Raw genomic sequence first — 15,074 nt, forward strand, 5'->3', positions numbered from 1 at the left:
AGTCTTCATGTCTTTCCAGGAGACTTGCAGTACTAACAAATCTTCTGAAAGAGGTCGATGCAGTTGGGGGTGAAGAAAGAGAGGCTTGTCCACCTGGCTGTGGAGTACAGAAAGTGACCAGACGGTTGTCTAGAAGGAGCCAGAGCCACAGCCCCCCCCCAAACCCAACATCCCTGCCAACATCGCCACAGCGCCAAAGCTTGCTAAACCAGCTGCCATTACTCAACACAAGAAGAGCTTCACCAGCTGAAGAACATTCTGGAATCGGCCTGGAAGATTCGACCAACACACCTTTTAAAACCTCCACATCCATATGCAGACTTAATGTGGTAATACTATTAAATGTATGGTATGTTTAAAACTGCATTGTGCTATAGATATTGCTAGCTTTTGTACATACTGTATGTATGTAATGATGTTTTATATATATATATTTTTTGGGGGACTAATGAGTCCAGCTACATCAGAAACTAATTGTATTGACTTCAACTTCTTCTTCATTCATTATGATATTCATGAAATGTATTTAGATAAACTATCTTCCATCTAAAACAAATGATGCAGGGAGTTTAAACACCTCTCATCACTAATAATTATGTCTGAAACACCTCATCACTCATCACTATGTCTGAAACACCTCATCACTAATCATTATGTCTGAAACACCTCTCATCACTAATCACTATGTCTGAAACACCTCTCATCACTAATCATTATGTCTGAAACACCTCATCACTAATCATTATGTCTGAAACACCTCTCATCACTAATCACTATGTCTGAAACACCTCTCATCACTAATCATTATGTCTGAAACACCTCATCACTCATCATTATGTCTGAAACACCTCATCACTCATCATTATGTCTGAAACACCTCATCACTAATCATTATGTCTGAAACACCTCATCACTCATCATTATGTCTGAAACACCTCATCACTCATCATTATGTCTGAAACATCACTCATCATGAAACCTCATCACTAATTATGTCTGAAACCCTCATCACTAATCATTATGTCTGAAACACCTCATCACTAATCATTATGTCTGAAACACCCTCATCACTAATCATTATGTCTGAAACACCTCATCACTCATCATTATGTCTGAAACACCTCATCACTCATCATTATGTCTGAAACACCTCATCACTCATCATTATGTCTGAAACACCTCATCACTAATCATTATGTCTGAAACACCTCATCACTAAATAAATAAAATAAAACTGAAGGACCTCATCTGGATGATCTCTCTTTTGAAGAACATATCAAGACCATTTCGAGGACAGCTTTTTTCATCTATGTAACATTGCAAAAACAGAAACTTTCTGTCCAAAATGATCAGAAAATTAATCATGCTTTTGTCACTTCTAGGTTAACTACTGCAATGCTCTATTTTCTGAAACGGCTACCCGGATCACTAAATAAACTTCAGTTGTGCTGAAACACGGCTGCTAGAATCCTGACTAGAACCAAAAAACATCATATTACTCCAGTGCTAGCCTCTCACACTGGCTTCCTGTCAAAGCAGGGCTGATTTCATCAGGTTTTACTGAAAACCTACAAAGCATTACATGGGCTTGCTCCTACCTACCTCTCTGATTTGGTCTGCCGTAAACACCTACACACGCTACGGTCACAAGACGCAGGCCTCTAATCCCTATTGTCTGCAAACAGCTCATCACTTTCTCATAGAGCTCCATGTCTGAAACGGTCCTACCCATCACTAATCACCTTTAAGTCTTTACTGAAGACTCATCTCTTCAGTGGGTCATATGATTGAGTGTAGTCTGGCCCAGGAGTGGGAAGGTGAACGGAAAGGCTCTGGAGCACTAACCGCCCTTGCTGTCTCTGCCTGGCGGTTCCCCTCTTTCCACTGGGATTCTCTGCCTCTAACCCTGTTCACTGAGTCATCATTATGTCTGGGGGGGTGAAACACCTGGGTGGGTTGATTCACTGTTGTCATCGGCCTGTCTGGGTTGCCCCCCTCATCACCATCGGAGATCTTTGTCTGAAACACCTTGTCTCAGGATGGTAAGTTGGTGGTTGAAGATTCTAGTGGTGTGGGGGATGTGCTTTGGCAAAGTGGGTGGGGTTATATCCTTCCTGTTTGGCCCTGTCGGGGGTGTCCTAATGGGGCCATTAGTGTCTCCTGACCCCTCCTGTCTCAGCCTCCAGTATTTATGCTGCAGTAGTTTATCGGGGGCTAATCAGTTTGTTATATCTGGAAACTTCTCCTGTCCTATTCGGTGTCCTGTCTGAATCTAAGTGTGCGTTCTCTAATTCTCTCCTTCTCTCTTTCTTTCTCTCTCTCGGAGGACCTGAGCCCTAGGACCATGTCCCAGGACTACCTGACATGAGGACTCATCATTATGTCCCAGTCCACCTGGCCACTCCTGCTCCAGTTTCAACTGACCTGAGCCCTAGGATCATTACCTGACATGAAACACCTCATCCCCAGTCACCTGACTGTGCTGCTGCTCCAGTTTCAACTGTTCTGCCTTATTATTATTCGACCATGCTGGTCATTTATGAAACATTTGAACATCTTGGTCATGTTCTGTTATAATCTCTACCGGCACAGCCAGAAGAGGACTGGCCACCCCACACTAATCGGTTCCTCTCTAGGTTTCTTCCTCAGGTTTTGGCCTTTCTAGGGAGTTTTTCTAGCCACCGTGCTTTTACACCTGCATTGTTTGCTGTTTGGGGTTTTATGGGTTTCTGAAACAGCACTTTGAGATATCAGCTGATGTCTGAAGGGCTATATAAATAAATTTGATTTGATTTGATTTGATTTGATTTGATCACTAATCATTATGTCTGAAACACCTCATCACTCATCATTATGTCTGAAACACCTCATCACTAATCATTATGTCTGAAACACCTCATCACTCATCATTATGTCTGAAACACCTCATCACTCATCATTATGTCTGAAACACCTCTCATCACTAATCATTATGTCTGAAACACCTCATCACTAATCATTATGTCTGAAACACCTCATCACTCATCATTATGTCTGAAACACCTCATCACTCATCATTATGTCTGAAACACCTCATCACTAATCATTATGTCTGAAACACCTCATCACTAATCATTATGTCTGAAACACCTCTCATCACTAATCATTATGTCTGAAACACCTCATCACTAATCATTATGTCTGAAACACCTCATCACTAATCATTATGTCTGAAACACCTCATCACTCATCATTATGTCTGAAACACCTCATCACTCATCATTATGTCTGAAACACCTCTCATCACTAATCATTATGTCTGAAACACCTCTCATCACTAATCATTATGTCTGAAACACCTCATCACTCATCATTATGTCTGAAACACCTCATCACTCATCATTATGTCTGAAACACCTCATCACTCATCATTATGTCTGAAACACCTCATCACTAATCATTATGTCTGAAACACCTCATCACTCATCATTATGTCTGAAACACCTCATCACTCATCATTATGTCTGAAACACCTCATCACTCATCATTATGTCTGAAACACCTCATCACTCATCATTATGTCTGAAACACCTCATCACTAATCATTATGTCTGAAACACCTCATCACTAATCATTATGTCTGAAACACCTCATCACTAATCATTATGTCTGAAACACCTCATCACTAATCATTATGTCTCAAACACCTCATCACTAATCATTATGTCTCAAACACCTCATCACTAATCATTATGTCTGAAACACCTCATCACTCATCATTATGTCTGAAACACCTCATCACTAATCATTATATCTGAAACACCTCATCACTAATCATTATGTCTGAAACACCTCATCACTAATCATTATGTCTCAAACACCTCATCACTCATCATTATGTCTGAAACACCTCTCATCACTAATCATTATGTCTGAAACACCTCATCACTCATCATTATGTCTGAAACACCTCATCACTCATCATTATGTCTGAAACACCTCATCACTCATCATTATGTCTGAAACACCTCATCACTAATCATTATGTCTGAAACACCTCATCACTCATCATTATGTCTGAAACACCTCATCACTCATCATTATGTCTGAAACACCTCATCACTCATCGTTATGTCTGAAACACCTCATCACTCATCATTATGTCTGAAACACCTCATCACTAATCATTATGTCTGAAACACCTCATCACTAATCATTATATCTGAAACACCTCATCACTAATCATTATGTCTGAAACACCTCATCACTAATCATTATGTCTCAAACACCTCATCACTAATCATTATGTCTCAAACACCTCATCACTAATCATTATGTCTGAAACACCTCATCACTAATCATTATGTCTGAAACACCTTTCATCACTAATCATTATGTCTGAAACACCTCATCACTAATCATTATGTCTGAAACACCTCATCACTAATCATTATGTCTGAAACACCTCTCATCACTCATCATTATGTCTGAAACACCTCATCACTCATCATTATGTCTGAAACACCTCATCACTCATCATTATGTCTGAAACACCTCATCACTCATCATTATGTCTGAAACACCTCATCACTCATCATTATGTCTGAAACACCTCATCACTCATCATTATGTCTGAAACACCTCATCACTCATCATTATGTCTGAAACACCTCATCACTAATCATTATGTCTGAAACACCTCTCATCACTAATCATTATGTCTGAAACACCTCTCATCACTAATCATTATGTCTGAAACACCTCATCACTCATCATTATGTCTGAAACACCTCATCACTAATCATTATGTCTGAAACACCTCATCACTCATCATTATGTCTGAAACACCTCATCACTCATCATTATGTCTGAAACACCTCATCACTCATCATTATGTCTGAAACACCTCATCACTCATCATTATGTCTGAAACACCTCATCACTCATCATTATGTCTGAAACACCTCATCACTAATCATTATGTCTGAAACACTCTCATCACTAATCATTATGTCTGAAACACCTCATCACTCATCATTATGTCTGAAACACCTCATCACTAATCATTATGTCTGAAACACCTCATCACTCATCACTATGTCTGAAACACCTCATCACTAATCATTATGTCTGAAACACCTCATCACTCATCACTATGTCTGAAACACCTCATCACTCATCATTATGTCTGAAACACCTCATCACTCATCATTATGTCTGAAACACCTCATCACTCATCATTATGTCTGAAACACCTCATCACTCATCATTATGTCTGAAACACCTCATCACTCATCATTATGTCTGAAACACCTCATCACTAATCATTATGTCTGAAACACCTCATCACTCATCATTATGTCTGAAACACCTCATCACTAATCATTATGTCTGAAACACCTCATCACTCATCATTATGTCTGAAACACCTCATCACTCATCATTATGTCTGAAACACCTCATCACTCATCATTATGTCTGAAACACCTCATCACTAATCATTATGTCTGAAACACCTCATCACTCATCAATATGTCTGAAACACCTCATCACTCATCATTATGTCTGAAACACCTCATCACTAATCATTATGTCTGAAACACCTCATCACTCATCATTATGTCTGAAACACCTCATCACTCATCATTATGTCTGAAACACCTCATCACTAATCATTATGTCTGAAACACCTCATCACTAATCATTATGTCTGAAACACCTCATCACTAATCATTATGTCTGAAACACCTCATCACTCATCATTATGTCTGAAACACCTCATCACTAATCATTATGTCTGAAACACCTCATCACTAATCATTATGTCTGAAACACCTCATCACTAATCATTATGTCTGAAACACCTCATCACTAATCATTATGTCTGAAACACCTCATCACTCATCAATATGTCTGAAACACCTCATCACTAATCATTATGTCTGAAACACCTCATCACTCATCATTATGTCTGAAACACCTCATCACTCATCATTATGTCTGAAACACCTCATCACTAATCATTATGTCTGAAACACCTCATCACTCATCATTATGTCTGAAACACCTAATCACTCATCATTATGTCTGAAACACCTCTCATCACTCATCATTATGTCTGAAACACCTCATCACTCATCATTATGTCTGAAACACCTCATCACTAATCATTATGTCTGAAACACCTCATCACTAATCATTATGTCTGAAACACCTCATCACTAATCATTATGTCTGAAACACCTCATCACTCATCATTATGTCTGAAAAACCTCATCACTCATCATTATGTCTGAAACACCTCATCACTAATCATTATGTCTGAAACACCTCATCACTCATCATTATGTCTGAAACACCTCATCACTAATCATTATGTCTGAAACACCTCATCACTAATCATTATGTCTGAAACACCTCATCACTCATCATTATGTCTGAAACACCTCATCACTCATCATTATGTCTGAAACACCTCATCACTCATCATTATGTCTGAAACACCTCATCACTCATCATTATGTCTGAAACACCTCATCACTAATCATTATGTCTGAAACACCTCATCACTAATCATTATGTCTGAAACACCTATCATCACTCATCACTATGTCTGAAACACCTCATCACTAATCATTATGTCTGAAACACCTCATCACTCATCATTATGTCTGAAACACCTCATCACTCATCATTATGTCTGAAACACCTCATCACTCATCATTATGTCTGAAAAACCTCATCACTCTTCATTATGTCTGAAACACCTCTCATCACTCATCATTATGTCTGAAACACCTCATCACTCATCATTATGTCTGAAACACCTCATCACTAATCATTATGTCTGAAACACCTCATCACTCATCATTATGTCTGAAACACCTCATCACTCATCATTATGTCTGAAACACCTCATCACTCATCATTATGTCTGAAACACCTCATCACTAATCATTATGTCTGAAACACCTCATCACTCATCATTATGTCTGAAAAACCTCATCACTAATCATTATGTCTGAAACACCTTTCATCACTAATCATTATGTCTGAAACACATCATCACTCATCATTATGTCTGAAACACCTCATCACTAATCATTATGTCTGAAACACCTCATCACTAATCATTATGTCTGAAACACCTCTCATCACTCATCAATATGTCTGAAACACCTCATCACTAATCATTATGTCTGAAACACCTCATCACTCATCATTGTCTGAAACACCTTTCATCACTAATCATTATGTCTGAAACACCTCATCACTCATCATTATGTCTGAAACACCTCTCATCACTAATCATTATGTCTGAAACACCTCATCACTAATCATTATGTCTGAAACACCTCATCACTAATCATTATGTCTGAAACACCTCATCACTAATCATTATGTCTGAAACACCTCATCACTCATCATTATGTCTGAAACACCTCATCACTCATCATTATGTCTGAAACACCTCATCACTAATCATTATGTCTGAAACACCTCATCACTAATCATTATGTCTGAAACACCTCATCACTCATCACTATGTCTGAAACACCTCATCACTAATCATTATGTCTGAAACACCTCATCACTAATCATTATGTCTGAAACACCTCATCACTCATCATTATGTCTGAAACACCTCATCACTAATCATTATGTCTGAAACACCTCATCACTCATCATTATGTCTGAAACACCTCATCACTAATCATTATGTCTGAAACACCTCTCATCACTAATCATTATGTCTGAAACACCTCATCACTAATCATTATGTCTGAAACACCTCATCACTCATCATTATGTCTGAAACACCTCATCACTAATCATTATGTCTGAAACACCTCTCATCACTAATCATTATGTCTGAAACACCTCATCACTCATCATTATGTCTGAAACACCTCATCACTCATCATTATGTCTGAAACACCTTTCATCACTAATCATTATGTCTGAAACACCTCATCACTCATCATTATGTCTGAAACACCTCATCACTAATCATTATGTCTGAAACACCTCATCACTAATCATTATGTCTGAAACACCTCATCACTCATCAATATGTCTGAAACACCTCATCACTAATCATTATGTCTGAAACACCTCATCACTCATCATTGTCTGAAACACCTTTCATCACTAATCATTATGTCTGAAACACCTCATCACTCATCATTATGTCTGAAACACCTCTCATCACTAATCATTATGTCTGAAACACCTCATCACTAATCATTATGTCTGAAACACCTCATCACTAATCATTATGTCTGAAACACCTCATCACTCATCATTATGTCTGAAACACCTCATCACTCATCATTATGTCTGAAAAACCTCATCACTCATCATTATGTCTGAAACACCTCATCACTCATCATTATGTCTGAAACACCTTTCATCACTAATCATTATGTCTGAAACACCTCATCACTAATCATTATGTCTGAAACACCTCATCACTCATCATTATGTCTGAAACACCTCATCACTCATCATTATGTCTGAAACACCTCATCACTCATCATTATGTCTGAAACACCTCATCACTAATCATTATGTCTGAAACACCTCATCACTCATCATTATGTCTGAAAAACCTCATCACTCTTCATTATGTCTGAAACACCTCATCACTAATCATTATGTCTGAAAAACCATGTTATTGACTACTTCCTGTATATAACCATGTTATTGACTACTTCCTGTATATAACCATGTTATTGACTACTTCCTGTATATAACCATGTTATTGACTACTCCCTGTATATAACCATGTTATTGACTACTCCCTGTATATAACCATGTTATTGACTACTTCCTGTATATAACCATGTTATTGACTACTTCCTGTATATAACCATGTTATTGACTACTCCCTGTATATAACCATGTTATCTCTACTCCCTGTATATAACCATGTTATTGACTACTTCCTGTATATAACCATGTTGTTGACTACTTCCTGTATATAACCATGTTATCTCTACTCCTGTATATAACCATGTTATTGACTACTTCCTGTATATAACCATGTTATTGACTACTCCCTGTATATAGCCATGTTATTGACTACTTCCTGTATATAACCATGTTATTGACTACTCCCTGTATATAACCATGTTATTGACTACTCCCTGTATATAACCATGTTATTGACTACTCCCTGTTTATAACCATGTTATTGACTACTTCCTGTATATGACCATGTTATTGACTACTTCCTGTATATAACCATGTTATTGACTACTCCCTGTATATAACCATGTTATTGACTACTCCCTGTATATAACCATGTTATTGACTACTTCCTGTATATGACCATGTTATTGACTACTTCCTGTATATAACCATGTTATTGACTACTCCCTGTATATAACCATGTTATTGACTACTCCCTGTATATAACCATGTTATTGACTACTCCCTGTATATAACCATGTTATTGACTACTTCCTGTATATAACCATGTTATTGACTACTCCCTGTATATAACCATGTTATTGACTACTCCCTGTATATAACCATGTTATTGACTACTCCTGTATATAACCACGTTATTGACTACTTCCTGTATATGACCATGTTATTGACTACTTCCTGTATATAACCATGTTATTGACTACTCCCTGTATATAACCATGTTATTGACTACTCCCTGTATATAACCATGTTATTGACTACTCCCTGTATATAACCATGTTATTGACTACTTCCTGTATATAACCATGTTATCTCTACTCCCTGTATATAACCATGTTATTGACTACTTCCTGTATATAACCATGTTATCTCTACTCCCTGTATATAACCATGTTATTGACTACTCCTGTATATAACCATGTTATTGACTACTCCCTGTATATAACCATGTTATTGACTACTCTCTGTATATAACTATGTTATTGACTACTCCCTGTATATAACCATGTTATTGACTACTTCCTGTATATAACCATGTTATTGACTACTCCCTGTATATAACCATGTTATTGACTACTCCCTGAATATAACCATGTTATTGACTACTCCCTGTATATAACCATGTTATTGACTACTCCCTGTATATAACCATGTTATTGACTACTCCCTGTATATAACCACGTTGTTGACTACTCCCTGTATATAACCACGTTATTGACTACTTCCTGTATATGACCATGTTATTGACTACTTCCTGTATATAACCATGTTATTGACTACTCCCTGTATATAACCATGTTATTGACTACTTCCTGTATATAACCATGTTATTGACTACTTCCTGTATATAACCATGTTATTGACTACTCCCTGTATATAACCATGTTATCTCTACTCCCTGTATATAACCATGTTATTGACTACTCCCTGTATATAACCATGTTATTGACTACTCCCTGTATATAACCATGTTATTGACTACTCCCTGTATATAACCATGTTATTGACTACTCCCTGTATATAACCATGTTATTGACTACTTCCTGTATATGACCATGTTATTGACTACTTCCTGTATATAACCATGTTATTGACTACTCCCTGTATATAACCATGTTATTGACTACTCCCTGTATATAACCATGTTATTGACTACTTCCTGTATATAACCATGTTGTTGACTACTCCCTGTATATAACCACGTTATTGACTACTTCCTGTATATGACCATGTTATTGACTACTTCCTGTATATAACCATGTTATCTCTACTCCCTGTATATAACCATGTTATTGACTACTCCCTGTATATAACCACGTTGTTGACTACTCCCTGAATATAACCATGTTATTGACTACTCCTGTATATAACCATGTTATTGACTACTCCCTGTATATAACCATGTTATTGACTACTCCCTGTATATAACCATGTTGTTGACTACTCCCTGTATATAACCATGTTATTGACTACTCCCTGTATATAACCATGTTATTGACTACTTCCTGTATATAACCATGTTATCTCTACTCCCTGTATATAACCATGTTATTGACTACTTCCTGTATATAACCATGTTATCTCTACTCCCTGTATATAACCATGTTATTGACTACTCTTTGTATATAACTATGTTATTGACTACTCCCTGTATATAACCATGTTAATGACTACTTCCTGTATATAACCATGTTATTGACTACTTCCTGTATATGACCATGTTATTGACTACTTCCTGTATATAACCATGTTATCTCTACTCCCTGTATATAACCATGTTATCTATTTGCATTTTAATGTTTCATCTTTAACTCTGTTGTAAATGGACCCATAAGTCAGCAGTATTTCCCTGATAAATCTACATTTGTTGTCTATGAAGCAAGTGACAAATAAAATTAGATTTCGATTTGAGATTATGCACCAAAAATATGTCAGGAATGGGCTTTTTAAGTTTAATAAAATAAAATAAAATCTGGAGAAAGAAAATAAGGGGATAAAAAGTTATTAAACAACCCGTTTGCCATAATTCCCTCAATCCAATCAGGAAGGAGACGCAAAGGAAAACAAACCCTGTGATTAGTCGGGAGACCCCATGGTTTTCAGGCGCCCCGCCCTTACATTGTGGCTTGTGAATGAGGGGTAACTAGAAACCGACGTCACATCATCGTGTGCTCTTTTGTGTGCCACAGCACCAACTTTGTAAGTGTCCAGCAAGGCAACGCTTTGGACAATGTGCACGATAAGAAAACTGCAACTTTAATTTAACAATATTTAATACATTTACATGCGTAACGATCTCCAACACAAGCGAGGAGATGCGCGCTGTAGAACCTTTATTTTAACTAAGGAGACAGTGAATTACTTTATAAGCTGTTGATCCCGAGAAGGAAACGCAAAGGACTACATTTTTCTACAGCTATTTACAAAGACCTGAGACCAAGAAGTCATGAGAATACGGAGACCATGCGCACGGTTTTGTGAACTTGTACAATCAGTTTAGGCTCGAGACAGAAAAGCGAAAACCGTTTTATATGTAAAGATCATTTTTCTGGTATATACGAAACTCGAGTTTTTGAAAGGGAACATTTTTTACATTTAGGATTTTATTCAATGTTTTTTATTTGAACTATGGTGGAATCGGCTCATTGGGCAGGTACGGCGCGTTGTGCGCTGGTGATCTTGTGTGCGCTTTTCCCGTTGTGTTCAGGCCAGTACCACGGTGAGAAGGGCATCTCTATACCCGAACACGGCTTCTGCCAGCCCATCTCCATACCCCTCTGTACGGACATCGCCTATAACCAGACCATCATGCCGAATCTCCTCGGTCACACGAACCAGGAGGACGCCGGGCTGGAGGTGCACCAGTTCTACCCGCTCGTCAAGGTCCAGTGTTCCATGGACCTGAAGTTCTTCCTGTGTTCTATGTACGCGCCGGTCTGTACGGTCCTCGAGCAGGCTATCCCGCCGTGCAGGTCCCTGTGTGAGCGGGCGAGACAAGGCTGCGAGGCCCTGATGAATAAGTTCGGTTTCCAGTGGCCGGAGAGGCTCCGCTGTGAGAACTTCCCCGTCCACGGAGCAGGAGAGATCTGTGTGGGTCAAAACACCTCGGACACCGGTAGCCCCACCTCGTACCCAACACCCTACCTTCCTGAGCTCATGACTCTACCCCACAATATGGGTCGACCGAGCAAGCAACAGGAGTTCTCCTGCCCGCTACAACTGCAGGTGCCCAACTATCTGAACTACTATTTTATGGGGGTTAAGGACTGCGGCGCGCCTTGCGAGCCCACCAAGCCCAACGGGTTGATGTATTTTCGGGAGGAGGAGGTGAAGTTTGGCCGGCTCTGGGTCGGGATCTGGTCCATTCTGTGCTGTGTGAGCACCCTGTTCACAGTGCTGACCTACCTAGTGGACATGAGACGGTTCTGCTACCCGGAGAGACCTATCATCTTCCTCTCTGGCTGTTACTTCATGGTGGCCACGGCCTACGCCGCCGGGTTCATCTTAGAGGATAAAGTGGTGTGTATTGATCAATTCAAGGATACTGGTTATAAGACTGTAGCTCAGGGAACTAAGAAGGAGGGCTGTACAATTCTCTTTATGATTGTGTATTTCTTCGGCATGGCCAGCTCTATATGGTGGGTGATTCTGTCCTTCACTTGGTTCCTCTCTGCCGGTATGAAGTGGGGGCATGAAGCCATTGAGGCCAACTCTCCGTATTTCCACCTCGCTGCCTGGGCTGTACCCGCTGTTAAAACGATTACCATCCTGGCCATGGGACAGGTGGATGGAGATCTACTCACAGGGGTGTGTTATGTGGGCATCAACAGTGTGGATTCCTTGCGTGGTTTTGTTCTGGCACCTCTTTTTGTCTACTTGTTTATAGGGACGTCGTTCCTTCTCGCGGGATTTGTCTCTCTGTTCCGGATCAGAACTATCATGAAACACGACGGAACCAAGACGGAGAAGCTGGAAAAGCTTATGGTTCGGATCGGAGTGTTCAGTGTCCTCTACACCGTTCCTGCCACGATCATCATCGCCTGTTACTTCTACGAGCAGGCGTTCCGTGAACAGTGGGAGAAAACTTGGCATACACAGATCTGTAAAAGGTTCGCTGTGCCTTGTCCAACAAACAATTTTGCGCTCATGACCCCAGACTTTACTGTCTTCATGATCAAGTATTTGATGACTTTGATTGTCGGCATCACCTCCGGGTTTTGGATATGGTCAGGCAAAACACTGCAGTCATGGCGCAGGTTCTATAAGAGACTGAGTACCAGCAACGAGGGAGAAACGACAGTATGAACATCAATGACAGACCGAGTGATAATATAATGGGTTATGTCCCAAATGGCACCCTACGCCCTATTTAGTGCACTACTTTTGTCCAGGGCCCATATAGTAGTGCACTAGTAAGGGAGTAGGGTGCCATTTGGGATCAGAACATTACGCATGGAATAAGACCTATGATGAGTTCAATACGGGGGTCCGTGGCTCGTGCAGCCCCGCCCCCTCCTTTCAGGAGCCAATAAAAAGCCATTGTGGTTTCCCAGATCCCAGTGTTGTTGTTACGAAAACAAGCTCATACGGACACTTTATTGTGCAACGATCATCTGAAGAGGAATACGGAGAAACGGATCGTTCCTAAACGTATCGTTACCGGCATGTAGGTCAAATTCTGAATCATGTAGAGCCCCTGGGTGTTTGTAAGAAAGTGTTTTTCATTTACAGAGGTGATCCTATAACAATTGTATACAATGAATGAGCCCATTCACACTATAGAGCTACGACGACATCATATAACGCTACTGGCTTCAGTTGAACATGTTTGACCTGATGAATTTATACTGCATTTTTGTTTGACATTCGCAGCCAACCAGTGACAATCATGCATATTTTTGTGGCACATTAAGACTGACAGACATTGTATTTAGAGATGGGATAGAATATGCATGTGTGAAGCAGTGGAATTATGCCAGCTACTGCAGTATACATATCTTGCAAAAACATATATATTTTTTCTTCAACATTTTTTAATCTATTTTGGATAAAAATCATGCAATTTTTTTACAAATGCTTTTTAATGCTGTAAACGGTTTGTCGGCTACCTGTACAATTTCACAGATTAAAATTATTATTATTATTTTAAATGTCTTGCTTTCGTGGTCAAATGTGTATGAGAATAGTTTATATTTAGCGGAATAAGTTGATGACTGTAAGCAGTCTATGGAGGTAGGACAGCAATCCATGCTGTGGTTTAGTTTCCCTGGAACGGTTTACAAATGCTAACGTTTTAGCATTTGTGGACGCAAATCCAATTCAAGTCCTGGTACCGATATTAGCATTTTTTTCACACGCCTCACGTTCAAAACATTGAAAAGTATCTCCAATTGATTGTGAAGCTCAACTAAATCACTTATACATGGTTTTGAACATGACGCGTGAAAAATGCAGTTATCCAAATGTGTATGCCACCATCTTGGTCTATTTCAAATCTTCTCTCATTGATTGAGACAGGTGGGTGTCCACTCCAAAGTGCCGCCCCCTGCAATGACACGTGGACGTTTGGAACGGGGCAGCAGGTAGCCTAGTGGTTAGAGGAGGCAGGTAGCCTAGTGGTTAGAGGAGGCAGGTAGCCTAGTGGTTAGAGGAGGCAGGTA

General features: G+C 39.3%; 1 protein-coding gene across 1 annotated transcript; it reads left to right on the forward strand.

The window, feature by feature from the left end:
* The first annotated feature begins 11,589 nt into the window (after positions 1-11,589).
* fzd7a (frizzled class receptor 7a) lies at positions 11,590-14,564 on the forward strand. The gene has a single exon (XM_035768962.2). The coding sequence runs from the start codon at positions 12,043-12,045 to the stop codon at positions 13,717-13,719; it is 1,677 nt and encodes a 558-aa protein (XP_035624855.1). The 5' UTR covers positions 11,590-12,042; the 3' UTR covers positions 13,720-14,564.
* The last annotated feature ends 510 nt before the right edge of the window (positions 14,565-15,074 follow it).

Source organism: Oncorhynchus keta, chromosome 7 (assembly GCF_023373465.1).
Source record: "Oncorhynchus keta strain PuntledgeMale-10-30-2019 chromosome 7, Oket_V2, whole genome shotgun sequence".
Classification (NCBI taxonomy): domain Eukaryota; kingdom Metazoa; phylum Chordata; class Actinopteri; order Salmoniformes; family Salmonidae; genus Oncorhynchus; species Oncorhynchus keta.

Coding starts and splice junctions, on each gene's coding strand:
- fzd7a (XM_035768962.2), top strand. CDS start 12,043: ATGGTGGAATCGGCTCATTGGGCAGGTACGGCGCGTTGTGCGCTGGTG.